The sequence below is a fragment of the Gracilinanus agilis genome, chromosome 2 (genome assembly GCF_016433145.1).
Source record: "Gracilinanus agilis isolate LMUSP501 chromosome 2, AgileGrace, whole genome shotgun sequence".
Lineage (NCBI taxonomy): Eukaryota > Metazoa > Chordata > Mammalia > Didelphimorphia > Didelphidae > Gracilinanus > Gracilinanus agilis.
In genome coordinates, this window is record NC_058131.1 from 464557251 (window position 1) to 464576785 (window position 19535).

The 19535-nt window shown below is 34.0% G+C and overlaps 1 protein-coding gene across 1 annotated transcript in view; it reads left to right on the forward strand.

Annotated features, from left to right (window-relative positions):
- The window catches only part of KCNH5 (potassium voltage-gated channel subfamily H member 5), a 520057-nt gene that overhangs the window by 114110 nt on the left and 386412 nt on the right, over positions 1–19535 (forward strand). The window contains exons 5-6 of the mRNA XM_044662009.1: positions 6173–6288; positions 8160–8552. Coding sequence (XP_044517944.1) covers positions 6173–6288; positions 8160–8552 — 509 coding nt within the window. The remainder of the gene's footprint in view (positions 1–6172; positions 6289–8159; positions 8553–19535) is intronic.

Sequence of the window (19535 nt, forward strand, 5' to 3'; positions counted from 1 at the left end):
GTGAGGTGGTCCTTCAGAGTAGCTTTAATTTGCATTTCTCTAATTAGTAGTGATTTGGAGCATTTTTTCATATAACTAAGATAGCTTTAATTTCTTCATCTGACAATTGCCTATTTAATACACTTTAACCATTTGTCATATATTCTCAGTATTAACACTTTCCTGGTGTTGCTTCGTGGCAGTGAGAGATAGAACACCATTGTCACTGAAGAATTAATGATCATTATCACATAGAGGTCAACAGATAAATATGTTGTAGTTGTGAACAGGTTGCAACATGTAACTAAGGAGGAACTCTCAAGAAGAGTAAAGGATTGTCAAGGAATCACATAACAGAATAAAAAGCTGTACTAATTGTGTGGAAAGAGAGATGACAGGCCATCACAGTGCCCTACCCTTGTGATATCAAGAGAAAGTGAGAAAAACCTCTAGCACATTGGGTAGATCCACTGTAGTAAATTTTTGGGATTACATGGGTATAACAAGAGAGGCATAGGATATGTAGGCATTGATTGTGACCTGCATTATTGTATAGAAGTCTCAAATTGAAGAGGTCCTAGAGGTCTTTGAGTATGGTCCCCCACCTTTCCATGAAGAAAAGGAAGTGAGTTTTTAAAGTTCTTCTAAAGAATTAAGCTTGGTCATTATAAGTATATGACATTCAGTTTAATTCTTTTTTTCTTTATACTTATATATCCTTGGCAATTAATCAAGTAACTTTTTAAATAATTTGGTACAGGGAGCTCACATTATTTCAGGAGACATCTTATTTATTCCTTTGTTGGAAAGTTCTAATTGTTAGAATGTTCTTCCTTTCAGATAGCTGAATCCTAGGTCTATGCGAATTATTTATTTATTTTAGATTTAATTAGATTTTTCCATCTTATAACTTTGCAGAACCACCAAATCACATCATTGGAAGCCTATCTAGTTCAAGCTATGCCTTCTAAATATGAATCCCCTTCATAGTATCTTCTTTAGGTGGCTATCAGTCCTTTGCTTGAAGATCTCTAGTCCTGAGAAGCCCACAATCTCCCAAAGCAATCCTTTCCACTCTTAAGCAGCTTTTATAATTAGGAGACTTTGCTTTCTACTAAATGCAAATCTCCTTTTCTGTGACTTTTATCTACTGATCTAAGTTTTGCCCTCTGGGTTTAACTAGAAACATAATCCCCTTCAAAGACAACTCTTCATAAACTTGAAGACCACTCTTATGTATCCCCTAAAACTTCTGTGATCTGGTCTATATAGCTTAGGCTTCTTCAACTGATGCTCCTGTTGAATGCTCTCCAGTCCACTCACTGTTCTAGTATACACCACTGTATTCACTCCAGTGTGTCTGCACTTTTCCTTAAGATGTAGCATCCAAAACTGGATACCTCCATGTAGAGCCCAATAGGACCATCACTCTATCTCCATTTATGCAGACTACTATTATAATAGCTTTTGTGACTACTCTCTTATACTGTTGACTCATGAGCTTGTAGGCCACTACTTTTTTAAAACCAGGTCTCCTGAGTTTGCATAGCTATTTTATTTTTAAACACGTGTTAGAATTTGCCATTATTCATATTAAATTTCATAATATTAGATCCAGTTTGCTGTTTTAACTTTTTAAGAATTTTTTTAGATAATGATGTTCTTTTCTAATGTGATATCTATCCCTCTCAGCTTTGTGTTATTTGCTAATTGACAAACAGACCATCTCTATCTTCTAAATTACTTCTAAAAATGTCAAGGATTTCTGTGCATTCCAATGGAACCCTCTCTTCCACCTGACATAAATTGAATATTTCTCTTTGGGCCTGATCATTTAACCAGTCATAACTCTGCCTAGTTTTTTTTTCATTTCTCATCCATGGAGGAATATGAGCTAGAATATTTTTAGCTCTAGATATATACTTAATTCTATGGTATTCTTCTAACCTATCATTCTAATCATGACATATTCTGATCTTTATGAAACCAGGCTGGTTCTTAATGATCTCTTTCTAAATATTCAAAAATGTTCCCTTTGTTAATATATTCTGGGATTTAATCAGGAATACAAAGTCCAACTAATTGGCTCAGAAGAAATCACCATTGTTTTGGAAAATGGTGACATTTTTCTCCTCTCTAGGCCTTTATCATATGTCCTGCTCTCCTTTCCATCTTGTCAAGATCTTTTTGGATTCTGATTCTGTCATCTATTATCTTAGTTATACTGAACAGCTTTTTGACATCTGAAAATTTGGTAAGCATTTCTTCCTTCAGTAAAACAAAGCAAAGCATTTATTACCATGATCTACCATGTGCTGAAAACTGTGCTAGGGACTGAGGGAGATACAGCATTTAGTAAGATATAGTACCAGTCTTCATAGAGTTGGATAAGGATGAAATGACCAAAATAGAAATAACTAACACACAATGTCATATGATAAGTGCATTGGATAGTTGCAAAACAAAGTTAATATATTAAACCCAAGGTATGTGTATTGGTGTGTACGGAGGTGGATAGGTAGAGGTGGAGGTGAGAATCAAAAAAGGCTTCTTGCAGGAGGCAATATTTGAGTTGGGTTTTAAAAAAGAGATAGAGATTAATCAATTGCAAGCTCCCTGAAAAATAGCAGTTATAGTTCACTCTAACTGAAATAATACTAACAGAGAACCTGAAATAATACTAACAGAGAACCATTTATGTTTTTTGATTTTGGAAATTTTTGGAATTCAATATTTTCTTATTAAAATGCAAAGGTACTGAGCTGAGAATGCCATAACAAATTATATATACATATATATATATATATATACACACACACATATTTATATTCTTGGCTTTCAAAGTTTACCTTCTAGAAAAGGGGGAATGCATGGGAATATGCAAGCTATACTCAGAAAAATAAATGTGAAATAGATAAACAATTATTTAAAAAAATTTAAGAGGAAAATTGCTGGCAACTAGAATCCAGAGTGGTAAACTTTCCCAAGGTCACAGAGATTAAGTAAGCAGGTAAGGGATTAGAAACTTGCTATTCTGACTTCAGGGCAGATAAGTGATGCAGTGGATAGAGAGCCAGACCCTGAAGTCAGGAAGACTTGACTTCAAATCTGTCCTTGGACACTTACTGGTTATGAGAACCTAGGCAATTCATTTGACCCTGATTGCCTCAGTTTTCTCATTAGTTAAATGAGCTGGAGAAGGAAATAACAAACCAATCCAAAGAAAACCTCAAACAGCAACACGAAGAATCAGACAAGACTGAAAAAAAAATGACTGAACAAACAACTTTTGACTACTAATCTTGTCTACTTTTCATTGTACTCTGCTGACTGGAAAGGAGAGTGCATGAAGGAAAATTATATGAAATAAGGTCAGAAAGGGATCCATATTAGTGGAGGCTTTCAGTCTCAGTTTGATGACTTAATATTTAGTTAGAGGTGATAAGGAACCACTAGAGATTTCAGAAAAAGATGAGTGACAGGGTTAGATCTGCTTTAAGAGAATCAATTGGATAATTGTGTATAGGGTGAATTGAACAGAGGTAAGACTAAACTTAACATTTATGAAACTTTCTCTCTAAATCAATATAATAAAATATATTATTGGGCCTGGGCTTTAAGGATGAAATTTTGAGGAATCAAATAGTTAATTATTTTTGTTTGGTTACATAATTGCTTACGTTTTTCTTAATCTACCTTTCATTCCCAAGTGTCAAATACATTTGTCTGTCAGCTTTTCTTATGCTCATGGCACTCCTACTGACATGAATAAAAATTGTATGTTTACACAGTAAGAGGCTAGATTTCATAATTAGAAAAGGTGTTTTATTTGAACTATTTGCAGAAATAGATTTTATTTTTATTAGTCAATAAACACTTAGCAAGAATCTACTATGTGCCACACACTCTGTTATGAGTAACCTGAGTTATTTTTCTTTGAGAAGAGACATGTAAGTCATGATTTTTTTAGATAATCAAACACAAACAACTTCCCCCCAAAACTGTATCATGCCACAAGATAAAGAAAGTGAATAAAATAATTTTTTTAAAAAACATTTCACTTGGGGAGATTTTTCTTAAAGAATCAGTAGGCTTCCTGGTGTGAAAAGTAAACTCTTGCTGAAAAGTGTTTTGCCTGATAGGGGTATAATCACTATTTTTATCCTTGGGCTCTCTGTTCCTTGTACTTACAACTATGTTGTATCCAGCCTTGGGAGGACAAGAAATCATGAACATGAGGTTATAGGGAAGGATGTGCCCAGACTAGTTATACTGTCTCTATGAAATATGAAGGGGCAACCTTCATATTCAACCCTTTTCTATGTAGGAATTAACCAGGGAAGTAGAAGAGAAAATTTGTCTTTTCCAGTAGAGATGCTTTTCCACTATCTATTTCTGTCTCTGTCTCTCTGTCTTTCTTTTTTTCAAAACACACACACACACACACATAGATACATGTATACATACTCACACTCATAGAGCTTTACCCGATGTTATCAGTCTTTATTCTCATATTAACAATTTTTAATAGAACTAGAGATTATACTTGGTAAAATGATGAAGTGATCTTTATTTAACTAAGTCTCCTCATATTCATAGAAATAAATATAAATTTTGTCACACATTTCTCTGTGCAGCATGATTATTAGTTTCAAAAAATGAAATACCGTTGGATTTAGGAGTCAACCAAACAGCAATAACCAGAATTTATATAGTGCTTTGAGTTTTTTCAAGTACTCTACATATGTTAACTTATTTCATCCTCATAACAGTCCTGTGAGGTAAATGCTGCCATTATCCACATTTTATAGATAAAGCTGATAGAGGTGATTTGTTCAGAGTCATGCAAGTAAGTGTACCAGGGAGAATTTGAACTCAGATTTTCTAGATTCTAAGTCTAACATTCTTTCCAGTGTGCTGCCTAGCTATCTATAAGCATTTATTAAGATCCTATTTTGTTTCAGACTCTGTGCTAAGCACTAGATTGCATAAAGACAAAAATAAAAGAGTATCTGTTCTCAAGGAACTTAAGAATCATCGGAGGAGACAATATGTATATGTAAAAATATAAAATACATGTATAAGATAAATATGAGGCAATTTAGCATTTATCTCAGAGAACTATTGTGAGGTTCAAATTAACTAATGAATATAAACTACAATATAAATAACAGCAATTATTAAAATTTTTCCATAGATGAACAGAATTGTTGTGAAGATCAATTCAGATAAGTGTAGCCACATACCTTAAAATTCTCCACATATCAACTAATTTTGTTACAATGCTACTATGCATATGTGCATTTATGTGCACAAATCTATTTTATGTTCACACACATTTATATAGAATAGCTCATATAATCATTTAGAAAAAATCATATTTAAAAATAATACATTTCTTAAATTTTCCTTGTTATGGCACATAGATATTTCATGTGATACTTAGAGATTTGAAAACATGGAGACCTAATGATCTAAAGATAATGGATTCCACTTTCTACTATAGTATACCTAAAGTAAGGTAACAGAATGAGACAACTTGCTAGTCAAGTGTGGGCAAACTAGCTTGCCAATTACTGAATGAGACAAAGAAATCTAAATTTAAAAGAGTGAATATAGAGAGAATTGATAAAGAAGAAGAATACTAGGAAAAATTTAGTTTGACATGATTTTACATTAAGGTGAAGGTGGAGAAAGTGGTAATAAATTTAAAAGTAAGAGTAGCATTCTTTTTATCTCATCTGAAAAGATGACAACCATAATAATGAAATTAAAAAGTATAACAGTGAGTTTTAGAAGATTTTTTCTTAAATTAACCCATTTTCCCTTACCTCATTTATATGTTTTACAAACTCTTCAAAGAATAGAGCAGGAATCTTAGAGATCATTTAGTCAAATCCCCTCATTTTTCAGATAAGGAAAGTGAGACCCAGAGAGATGAAGGGACTTCCTTATGGCCACACAGGTAAGTAACAGAGCCAAGATATAATCCAGGTCATCTAAATCCAAATGCAATTCACTGCCTTTCCTTACATTATAGTTAGACCTTGTAAGTATTCATCAATAGAATTTGTTTACATTTTTAAGTAGTCTTGGAGTCAGATTTGATGATTTATGGTCACTGAGAACCAAGAATAAATGTGTAATTACTGTTATGTGAGGCACTGAGACTTTATTTCCTCCCCTTTTAAAGGTTGGACAAAGTTTGCCCGATTGACCCGGGCTTTGACAAATAGCCGAAGTGTTTTGCAGCAGCTCACTCCAATGAACAAAACAGAAGTGGTCCACAAACACTCAAGATTAGCTGAAGTAAGTTTTTCATACTACTACTTTGCTCTCCTAACCTAGGAAGGAGGAGAGGCTGTCTTCAAAAGGCACTCTTTTCCAAATATGGCTAATATGCTAACGTTTTTTCCCCCTGCCAGAAGAGTATGTTTCCTTGACAAGAAATTACTTTTATCCCCTACTGCTCTTGAAATAGCAAATCAGTTCTACTATGAATTATACATGCTCAGGTGGGAAATTTCCTTTGAGCAAGGAGAAATGAGGCAGGAAAAACTCGCGTTTTCCACATTTCTTTTGCTATCATCTGTTATAAAAAGATGTTCTCTATTTTAAAATTTTAACTTAAAGAAACAGTAGGGAGCACATAGAGGGCACTTGATAAATACTTGATTTTGCTTAATTAAAAATATCATTACTGATCACTTTAAGCCTTGGAGCCTTTGTGCAGAGTTCAGGGTTAAAAACTACTCACAACATTTAATGCATTTGGATGTTTCTGTCATTATGATGCATTTTTCACATAAAGTATTGGTTCTTAAATCTGTTAACATTCTTTCCCCATTTGAAGTGACATCCAGGAAAACATCAATTCTCTAGAGCTGTTGGAGTTAGGGAAGTGTGTGTTGTTGGCATATCCAAACATAAGAGATAACAGAATAATGTAAATTTCAGATGTGAAACCATTTTTCAAAAGCTGTAACATAAAAACACCTCTATGATATTTTATAGTTATATTAGTGTGAGGAAATAATTCTTGAAGTGGATTAGATGAATTGCTGTGATACTCCCAAGTGGGTACAAGCCAGTTGCATTTTAAAATATACTTGAATAGTCGTTCTATGGCATGTTTTAGCCAGCTAACGTTATTGGATGTGTTGTGAAGTTGTTAATCTGTTCCTTCACTCTGAAAGATGAATACATACATTGTATTTAAAGACATATGTGTTCAAATTTCTGAGCCAGTTGTTAATCTTAAGGACTAGAATCTCCTTGTTGACAGTTCTTTAATTGTCCATGTGAGTCTATTTCTGCCTTTGGTTTTTAACCTTTGAACTGGTCTGAGAGAGACATGTCACCTTAAATTTCAGTGGTATGGAATCACGAATTTTAGATCTTGTAAGAACAGGAATATTATCTCTATGAGTATAAATATTTATAAGGCAATACTTATAGGATTTTAAAAAGATTATTTTGTCCATGATGCAAACAAAATCTAATGAAAGAAAAGAGCTAATGCTTTCAAGAATATAGCCAAAAAGTCAAGTGAGCTCTCTATGTGAAATGAATCAAAGATATCGTACCAATTGAGAAGCTCTAAAATAGTAGATCATCAGTGGTTTTTAAAGTATTCCCAAGACCTTTTCAAGGGGCCTACAAGTTTAAAACTATTTTTGTAATAATGTACCTCCCTTTTGGGTCTATATATCTATATGAGGCTAGATTTCCTTTTATACTTCAGCTAAAACAATATATCACAACTCACTGAATACAGAAACTGGTAGAAAAATATAGCTGCTGATTATATCAAACATTAAATAAATTTTCATGATGATATAAAATGCCATTTATTATTGAAACAATTTATATTTGTTATTATTTTTCATAAAATGTTATGTCAACTTATTAGGAATTTATTAATATTATTTTAAAATAAATTGATATATGAATATTTTTTAAGTGATGTTTTAATTTCTAACAGAAAATATCAATATCCATAATATATATAAACAAAAGCCCTCTGGAGTCCTTGATAAATTTTTAGAGTGTAAAAATGTGTCCTGAAACCAAAATATTTGGGAACCTTTGATCTATGAAACCATCAACAATCATCAGCCACAGTCATTTCACCTAAATTAACTTCAACAAATATGGATAATATATTTTCTCTCTTTTAGGTTCTTCAGCTGGGATCAGATATTCTTCCTCAGTACAAACAAGAAGCTCCAAAGACTCCACCACACATTATTTTACACTATTGTGCTTTTAAAACAACCTGGGATTGGGTGATTTTAATTCTTACTTTCTACACCGCCATTATGGTTCCTTACAACGTTTCCTTCAAAACAAAACAGAACAACATAGCCTGGCTGGTGCTGGACAGTGTGGTGGATGTTATTTTTCTTGTAGACATTGTTTTAAATTTCCACACGACTTTTGTTGGTCCTGGTGGAGAGGTCATTTCTGACCCCAAGCTCATAAGGATGAACTATCTGAAAACTTGGTTTGTGATAGATCTTCTGTCTTGTTTACCTTATGACATCATCAATGCCTTTGAAAATGTGGATGAGGTAAGCTATCTCCATATGTTGGAAACTCAGGATGTCCAATTTTCAATTATCTCTATTCTAGATGAAATAGAATCCAAAGACTATATAAAACACTCATTTTAGGCAGCTAGATAGCTGTATTGAGTTTGGAGTAAGGAAGAATGAGTTTGAATCAAGTGCCAGCTACATGTTAGCTAAGATGACTCTAAGAACTTAACATCTGTCGGCCATGGTTTCCAAATCAGTAAAATGGGGACAAAATAGCCCATAACTCTGGTGGTTGTCACAATCAAGTGAGATAATATTTGTTAAGTGTTTGGTAAACTTGAAAGCACTTTGCATATGCTAGATATTAGTTTCAGTTCTCTACCAATTCCTTCATTTACTTTTTGTTAATGAGTTGGTTTTTATATTTTACTAATTTGAATTTCTTCTTTCTCCCTTTTTTGTAAAGTGAAGTTCTAATTGGAGAGGCCTAAATTAAATTAACTTTAAGCTCACTTCCAACACTAAGCTAATTTGTTCTTAAGTATAGAAATGTTCAGAAGTCATGCAACAAAATAATACTAGCTAGTATGTGTATTGGTTAAGTCATTTTCCAGTCATGTCCGACTCTTCATGACCCATTGGGATTTTCTTGGCAAAGACACTGGCATGGTTTGTCATTTCCTTCTTCATCTCATTTTACAAATGAAGAAATTGAAGCAAAGAGGGTGAAGTGACTTGCTCAGGGTCACAGGTAAATGTCTGAGGACAGATTGGAACTCAGGAAGATGAGTCTTCCTCTCTTCAGGTTCAGCACTCTATCCCCTGTGACACCCAACTGCCCAACTATATGCATAATGCCATATTAAGGTTTGCAAAGAACTTTACAAATAATATCTCATTTTATCCTCGCATGCCTAGGAAGTAGGTGCTATTATTTTCCTCACTTTTCATATATATGGAAACTGAGGCAGTCAGTGGTTGTGACTTGCTTGTTACTCACTTATTAAGTGTCAAAGGCCAAATTTGAATACAGGTCTTTTTGACCAGAGGGCCATCACTCTTTATGGAACCATCTAGTGGTCTGTAAAATAAAGGAGAAGTTTTAATTATTGTAATTAAACCTGGCATATTTTGTTTCATTTTGGTTAAGGGATGTTGCAACTGGGAAAGAGGCACTTAAGGGGATTTCTTTTCTTTTCTTTCCTTTAATACCTTCTTCAAAAACTGGATTGTTTTCCTATTAAAGACAATACAAGGTTTTTCTTTTTTATCCAGAGAGAGGGAAGTTATATTTGAATGCTGGACATTTTTGTTCCTACCTTTAATGATTTTTTAAAACATTTTCTAATTCTATTTAAAATGGTAAGTGTTTAGGCATATTTGTGGATAGAAGTTTACAAGAGATGATACTTAAGATCTCTTTCAATTCTATGATTCTAATGTTGTCCATTGTATACACACACACACACACACACACACACACACACATACACATATATTATTCAGTTGTTCAGTCATGCTCAACTCTTCTTCACTGCATAGACCAAACTTTCCATGGGATTTCCTTGGCAAAGATACTGAGTAGTCTACCATTTCCATTTCCATTTACAAATGGATTAAGGAAAACAGAATTTAATTGACTTGCCCAGGGTCGCCCAGCTAGTAAATGTCTAAGGCTGGATTTGAATTCAAGTTTTCCTGACACTAGCACTCTATCTACTAAGCCCCTTTCATGTACAGGTAAATCTTTTAAAAATCACTAAAAAATTCAGAATGTCTTCACTTTTTTGCTTAATAAATAAAATTTCCACCTGCCAGAATTAGCAAAGAAGAAACAACCAATAATCATAGCTAATAACATATAAATGATTCAGTGTAGATAAAACCTATTATTAAAATGTGTTCATAATGATATTATTACTAACTTAATTTCCCTATAGGATTTTCTTTGTTTCAGTAGACCATGCAGATGTGATTACATTCATTAATGCTTTTGAAACTTTTTGGCTATTTTCCCTTCCATTAACAGAGCTAGTAATCTTATATTTTTCCCTAGTAATCCTGTATTAAGAATAAATTAACTTGTGTGCAAAGTACTTTCATCTTCATCTCTATTATTAAGTGCTTATTAGCTTTTTCCTAATCTTGCTTGAAATTCTATGTCTTTTGATTGAATAGAATCTTTTTTTTGGTAAAATATATATAATTAAAATGATTAGTCTTTATAAGATTTACAAAGTACTTGAAAGTGATCAGGATTATATTGGCCCATAAATCAAAGAGAAATTTTATTTAGAGGGTCACCTGGACAAGGAGGGGAAGGGAACTAATGTTTATTAAGCATCTACTGCCTGCCAGATACTGTGTTGCTATAGAAATGTTATCCCATTTTATCCTTACATATTCTTACCTATATGGGATATAGGTGCTATTATTATCCTTTTTTGCTTTCAGCATTACATTATTTAACTTCAAAATATATGTTGTATTGATTTTTTGTGCTTATGTAACCAAAATTCCCCCCACTACTCAATCCCCTTCTCTCCCAGAGAGTTAATTCACACGACAAATAACATTTTATAAGAAAGATAAAAAACATTGGGAGTAAGTAGTGTAAGAGGGAAAATTTAGGTATTTATAGATATATATTAAAAATATGTGGCCGCCAGGAATCAACAATTTAGGTTGATTCCGTAATTAAATCAGACCCAAGTCAGCATCGGGTTGAAGAGTTTATTTACAATTGGTAGGTAAAAGTAGGAATAAAGAGAAAAAGGAGAGGCTAGTCCAGGCCAAAGGCCTGGATGGAGAGAGAGGAAGGTTACAAAGCTTAATAAATGAAGCTGTAAGCCACAAGGCCCAACAGCCAGATAGGCAGAGTTTAGAATTGGCCCAGCTAGGCCAAGGAAGTCAGCCTAACTTACCCACGTGACAATATAGAGCGTAATCTGTCTGTGGTCTCAGGAGATGCTTCTTCTTCCAGTTCGAGACAGCAACTGCCCCCACAGGAAGTTCACTCACTTACTTAAAGAGATTGTGTCTTTCATCACTTCCTGTGGTCCACCTCTAATTCAAATGGACAAATGGCAGTTTCTACATTGATTTGGACTGCCCAAAGGGCAGTCCCTTATTCTTGATTTGTTACTTATTGTCACATGTGGGTAACTCGTTTCCCCTCCCCACTAAGGGAGGTGAGAGTGACATCATTAGCATGCCTAGGTTGAGTAGATTTTTGACTATTAATGGGCTGGAGCTAATTCTATTTACACAATCCCCCCTGATGATCATATTGGGTGCCTAGTCACCCCAAGTGATCATGTTACACAAACATCTTCTACCACAAGGTCCTTCTAACTACGATAGTTAGAGATAAGAGGGAAATGGAAAAGAGAGAAAGCAAAACCAATGTTTTGCTAAGCGCGTTGACAAGAAACCAATTGGGGGCAGTCCCCAATCGGCACATCATGTACAATTAAAGTAGCTGTTCAAAACCCATCAGTCCATTCATTAGTACCCAAAGTTCATTCTGGATCGCTTGATGCAACAAACCCATCAGTTCAATCAATTGCAACCCAAAGTTCATTCTGGATCTCTTGATTGAACATAGGTTCTTCAGGCATCTCTCTGCAAACAGTTCATTCTCTGGATTAAGGAATCAGCAAGTTTTCTTTCCCTGGGAAATTTTTCTCAAACAAAACCAAAAATCATGTGATTTGCTAAGAATATCTGTGGATAAGTAGTTCTTTTGGGACAAGATGATGAAGGATAACCCAAAATTTACTGAACAAAAACTATTCTATGTGTAACAAGTAGACTTGGAAGCTACAGAAATATGCTGAGGAAAAAAGATAAACGATAAAGCTGGTAATCTTAAAAAAATCAGTTTAATGTGAGTTTGAGTTTTGCTCATCTGACATAGGAGAATGATAATCTCTTTAGCTGTAGCATAGGAAGGTTTAGAAAGTGATATTATTTAGAAAATATTATTTTTGAAATGATAAAACATAATGTTTGGAAAATATAGACTCTTAATATAGGGGGATTAATACGATGGTGAAATAAATAAAAACAGTATGAGGTGTGAGAAAGAGAAAAATAATAAAAGAATTCTTATGGATGTTGTGCTTAGCATATGTAAGAGGATGCAATTAATAATAGATAATAAAAAAGTAGGGCCATATTATATACTCCAAAAAATGTTTGTAGAGACAATTTAGATATTGGGTCCTCTTTTATTGTTGTTTATAATTTAATTCAGTTTAATTAAGCACCTGTTATTCTAGGTACTCTTTGGCATTTACTGTAAAGTTACACAAATCTTAATATGGCATTTCCTGAAGCTGAGAAGTTTGTGTACTACTAGAGTACAATGATGCTTGTCATTGGTGTTCAGTCATTTCAGATTCTTTGTGACTTCATCTGGGGTTTTCTTGGCAAAGATACTAGAATGATTTGTCTTTTCCTTTTCTTGATTATTTTGCAGATGAGGAAATGAGGCAAACAGGATTAAGTGACTTGTAAAGGGTCACAGACAGTAATTGTCTGAGGCCAGATTTGAACTCAGGAAGATGAGTCTTCCTGACTCTAGGCCTGATTCTCTATCTACTGTGCCACCTAGCTGCTCTTACTGTTAATAAATATGTATAATACAAAGTAAATTGTAATGGGGGTCAAGGAAAGACCCAATGTATTATGGGGAAATTTTACAAGGAAAGGATTCTTTCAGGAGTATTAAGGATAGCTTCTTGGAATGAGTCATATTTGAGGTGAGTCTGGCAGAATGATAAGGACTCTGAATTACAGATATTAGAAAAGTGGGAAGGCAAGGAATGAGGGACAGTCAATAGGAACAGATGAGAGATCACATGTTGGCCTTGGAGAACTAGTAATCATATGAAGAATAGGAAGGGTCAATAAGAAGCCAATTTGTTGTTTTGCCTTAAAATGTGACTTTATCAATTTTTATATAAGCTACTGAATTTAAAAAAAGATGACTACTTTGAGAACTGGTAACACTTGTTGAGTCATTATATTACAAGATCATGCGACCATTAGTTGGAAGTGGATTGATTTTTTTCCTTTTCCTGTTCATAAGTTGGTCACCAAAGATAATACACTAATTAGCCAATGCTACATTACCATAATAGAGATCCCAGATTAATTCTTCATGAATATCAGGTAATTCAGAGGCTATCAATGTTTTTATGTGATTCAGGTTAGAATGATTTGCTTTTTTGTATACATTAATTTTCTTAATTTTAAACATTCAATGCTTTAGGAAAATGAAAGTCCTCTCAGCTTGGATCAATTTGAAAAAATTTTTTTTTCTTGTTAGTGGTCTTCTGAACTTGGAATAAACAAAATGTTTCAACTACAGGAAACCATATTGTTAATATTCATTCTTTGATCATTAGTTTTTAGACTTATTTTGAATATGTATGTGGACTTTGCCATTCTATCCTTGGGGTTATCAAGTTTGCTAATTAGTCTGCTTTGAAGAACTTTAGATATACTCTTTTGAAAGCCTACTAAATAAAATATACCTTTGTTGTTTTCTCTTGGGTGCATCTAAAATAAAGAAAGTGAAGGATGAAGAACAAGGCATAAGAAATGCTCTAGTTTATATCATTTGATAGTCTACTGGGCTCATGATTCTCTTTCTGTTAATGGTTCCAAGGGATGTTTTATGGTAGGTCCAGGCTTTCATTCATGAATTTAACCTCAAAAAATTAAGGATGGCTTCTGAACATTCAGTGGTTTCCTTAGTAACCTATTATTGAGCTATCATTTATAAATTTATCTATTCTTTTTAGCCTGTACTATCTCTTGGGAGTAACAAGTGCCTGTGTTTATAGACTAGTTATATAGGAAGCACTCTGATCTCCACAAGGTTAGAGATTGTTTCATATTTAAACTTTTAATACTCTCTACTGCCTGGCATAGTGCTATATATACAGTAGGTAATTAATAATTTTTAATGAATGAATTTAGAGCTAATTTTAATAGCATTATATTGGCTCAATCAACGAGAAAATATCACACACACACACACACACATACACACACAAAAAGCTTGGTTCTAGTAGATTATGCTTTAAGATAACATAATGCCTAACCAACATAGATAAAACTGAAAATCAGTTAACTCAATAGTGTATGCTGTCTTTAACAAATTTAGAGCCCTTTTTTCAATTAACAAGCATTTATTTTTTCTTCCTCTTAGTTCCTTCCCTGTATTGAAATAAGCAAAAGAAAATCCTTTTAACAAATAAGCACAGTTCATGCTGAAAATTTCCTATTGGCCAAGTACTAAAAATGAATATCTCATTTCATAAAAAATGAATTATCGGGGCAGCTGGGTAGCTCAATGGATTGAGAGCCAGGCCTAGAGACGGGAGGTCCTAGGTTCAAATCCGGCCTCAGACACTTCCCAGCTGTGTGACCCTGGGCAAGTCACTTGACCCCCATTGCCTACCCTTACCACTCTTCCACCTATAAGTCAATACACAGAAGTTAAGGGTTTAAAATTAAAAAAAAAAATGAATTGTCTTGAGCCCATCACCTCTCAGACAGGAGGTAGGAGCATGCTTCATCATGAGTTCTTAGGAATTGTGGTTGGTCATCACGTTGATCAGATTTCTCAAGTCTTTCAGAGTTGTTTGGCTTTAACAGCGTTGTTGATATTGCTTAAATTATTCTTTACCTTCCCTCACTTTGCATCAGTTCATACAAATCTAGTTTTTCTGAAGTTGTCTTTCTTGTTATAGTTTGTGGGAAAACAGTATTCTATTACATTTATGTACCATGATATGTTCAACCTTTTGCCAATTGATCAATTTCCTTAATTTTCAGTTCTTTGCCATTATAAAAAGCATGTTATAAATAATTTTTGTACATGACTTTCCCCTTTTTTCTCCTGTTTAGTTGGGGTATGGGCCTTTAGAGGTACCTCTGGATAAAAAGTATTGTTTAAATTACTTTCCAGAGTTAGACCAGTTAGCAGCTCTACCAATAGTGCATTAATGTGTCTATTTTTCTGCAGCCCCTCAAAACATTTTTCATTTTCTTTTTTCATCCACTTTGTCAAGGAATGAGGACTCAGTTGTTTTTATATAATGGCTCTATTAATGAATTGGAATATTTTTTACTTATGGCTACTGATAACTTGAATTTCTTAATTAAGGAAATACCTGTTCATATTCTTTGAATATGTGTTAATTGAGCATGGCTTTTTTCTTATACATTTGAAACCATTTCTTATATATCTTAAATGAGACCTTTATCAGAAAAACTTTTTGAAAATAAAATTTTCCTAGGTAACTTTTTTTCTATTCTTAGATGAATTAGTTTTGTGTGTCTGTGAAGGAACTTGTCAAAATTATGCTACTAAATTTATCCATTTTATTTTCTGTGATCCTGTCAACTCTTTGTTCAGGAACTCTTCCTCTATCCAAAGATTGGGAAGATAATTTCTTCTTTGTTCTTTTATTTAGTTGTTATGTGATCTAAGTCATATCCATTTGGAAATTATCTTGGCATAGGGTCTGAAATGTTGGTCTAAATAAAATTTCTGATGGACTACTTTTTACTTTTTCTTGCAATTAGAAAAAAAGTAGTGAGTCCTTACCCCAGTACCTGAGATGAGTTAATTAGTCAGTAATCATGTATTAAGTACCAAGAACATTCCAGGTATTTGCTAAGCTCTGAGGATACAAAGAAAGTCAAAGAACACAGTCCAAATAGAGGAGACAATATGCAAACAACTATATATAAATGAGATGAATATGGGTTAAATTGAAAATAGTGTAGGGAAGGCATTAATTAAGGGACCAAAAAAGACTTTTTGAAGAAGGTAGGATTTTGAGGTGGGACTTAAAGTAACCCAGGGAAGGCAGGAGACAGATGTGAAGAGGAAGAAAATTGTAGGGGAACCTGGGGAGGAGGGACCTAGAGAAAATGTAAGAAATTGGGAGATGAAGTATCTTGCAAGAGAAACAAGAAGGAAGATAATGTTATTAGATTGCGGAGCACTTGATGGGAATTAAGGTATAAGAAGACTGAAAAGGTAGGAGGGGGCTAGGTCATGAAGGGCTTTGAATTTCAAACAAGAATTTGTATTTGATTTTGGAGATAATAGGAAGCCACCAGAGCTCATTGAATAGTAGGTTAATATGGTAAGATGTCTACTTTAGGAAAATCGATTTGACTGTGGAGAAGAGGACAGACTACAGAGGGGGAAGATTTCTGGCCAAGAGAACTGGGGGTCTGTACCAGAATAGTGGCCTGTGTCAGAGGAGAGAAGGGGAAATACAGGAGAGAATCTATCAAATTAAAATCAACAATCCTTGGTAATAGATTGAATATAGAGAATGAGAGAGAGAGAGTAAAGAGTTGAGGATGACATTTAAGTTGTGAGTCTGAGTGACTGGGAGAATGATGGTGATTTTGAAAAAAATAGCAAAATTAGAAAGAGAAGAGGGCTTTAAGGAAAAAGATGAAGAGTTCAATATTGGACATGAATTTGAATTCAAGATGTCTAATAGGAAATTAAAAATATGACTTGTAGTCTGAAGAGAGATACTAGTCTTTCAACCCCTTGGGAGTGGCATACTCTTTAGTGGGGTTCTATGACTTTGGGTCACTGGTGGGAAACCAATTTGTAAGTAAAGAGCTTCATTAGTATGCCAATAAATCTGCTCTTGCAGATAGCAAATTTAAATTCCTGGGATATAGGTTTGGTTGCTATAAACTTTTAGGCCCACTTAGAGTTCATAGCCATTCAACAGCATTCTGTGGCAATTTAGGATATAAAAGGAAAGAATTGAGGGATGAGTAACAAAAGAGGAGGATCAATCAAGGGAGGAAAAGTATTTGGAATGCAAGGGCCATTATTTATTACCAGAATGAAAAAATAATTCCCTTTTCAAGGGTAGGAGACAAGTAAATGAGACCAAATATGTTTTCAGTTATGAAAGCAGTCCTTTTAGACAAAACTGCAGGTTTTGTATCCAAGGACAGCAAGTAGTTGTCACAGCAGTACATGAAACCATAGCATGGTTCTTATTATTCCTCCACAGAGATTAGGGCTAGATAAATAGATCTGGAAATCCTTAGCATAGGGACAATGGTCTTTGGGTTCATCTGACACAAGGCTACATCATTTGATTATTATGGTATAGTATGTTATATACCTGACATTTTCCCCTGATCAAATTCTTTATATTAAACTATTAAATGATTACTGCTTGTTTTATAATTTGTGATTTGATACTACTGGGCCCTTTCTTCTCACTTTTTTCATTGTTTTCCTTGACATCATGGACCTCTTTTTCTTTTTTTTTCTAGTTTTATAAAAGCAATCATACAGTAGTTTTGTTGGCATGGCACTGGGCTTAGCCTATCCAAGGGGATGCTTTCTTAATTTATTTCTTTGTTGTTTTTCAGTTGTTTCATTTGTGTCCAACTTTTCATGAACCCATTTGGGTTTTCTTGGCAAAGATATTGGAATGGTTTGCCTTTTCCTTTTCTAGCTTATTTTACAGGTGAGGAAACTGAGGCACAGAGGGTAGAGTGATTTGTCCAGGGTTATCTAAGTAGTAAGTGTTTGAGGCCAGATTTGAACTCAGAAAGATGAGTTTTCTTGAGTCCAGGTCAGATACTCTATCCACTGAGTCACCTATCTGTTCTAATTATATCTTATTAGTAGTAAATTACTTACAACAATTTGTCCATATTCAAGATATGATAAATGTTAACATTTTAGAACAAGGTGAACTTACTTGGCAATGAAAAAGATTGAGAAACTCAATCTTTTGAGAAGCATGCTTAAATTATGAGACAACTGTCTCCAGGTAATCTATCTATCTATCTATCTATCTATCTATCTATCTATCTATCTATCTATCTATTTATGTGTGTGCGTGTATATGCATCTATCTGTCTGTCTATCTATCTATCTATCTATCTATCTATCTATCTATCTATCTATCTATCTATCTATCTATCTATCTATCTATCTATGCTTAGAAATGACCTAGTGCCAAGCAACTTAAGTGGTAGTGAAAACTGAAACCTCTCTGAGAGTCCTTCCAAGCCAATCTTTTAAAAATGCCTCAAGATGAAAGGACTCAAAAATCAACAGTAAGATGAAGAAAGGGGGTTCTCCTGTAGAAAACAACTTGAAAAGTAGGCAGAGAGAGTCAATTTTCATCAGATCAGGGGGAACCAGAAGTAAAACCTGGAATTCCATAGTGCTTGGCCCTTTCAAGTCTGTTCTGCTTTGAAGCCCTAGCCCCAGGACAAAAGAGCTCAGAGTGCTGAGTCCTACAATCCATCAGCAGAGGAGACAGAATCAGCAGTTTTCAGAACTCCCAGCCCATAAACAAAAAAATGGCTGGGAAAATGAGCAAACAGCAAAAGAAACATCTAACCATAGAAAATTTCTATGGAGATAAAGAGCAAGGCACGGAGTCAGTAGGGGACTGTGAGATCCAAGTATCCATGTGCAAAACTTCAAAAAAAAAATGGAAAATAGTCTCAAGCCCTGAAAGAACTTAAAAAGAAATTCAAAAATCAAATAATAGAGGTGAGGTGGAAGAAAGATGGGAAAAAATTGAAAGTAATGCAAAAAAGAAATGTTTACACAGCAAAATTGGTTAACTGGAAAAAGAAGCACAAAAATCCAATGAAGAAAAGCGTACCATAAAAAGTAGAAAGGACCAAAAAGAAAAGGAGTATCAAAAGGTTATGAAGACAATTCTTTCCTTAAATATTAGAATTGGGCAAATATTAGCAAATAACTTCATGAGACATCAAAAAACAATAAAATCAAATCAAAAGAATGCAAAAATAGAAGAAAATATGAAATATCTCATTAAAAAAAAACAACTGACCTGGGAAATAGATCCAGAAGAGATAATTTTCAGAATTGCAGTACCATATGAAAGTTCTGATAAATAAAAACCCCAAATATCACATTACAAGAAATTATCAAAAAAGAGCTGCCCAGATATTCTT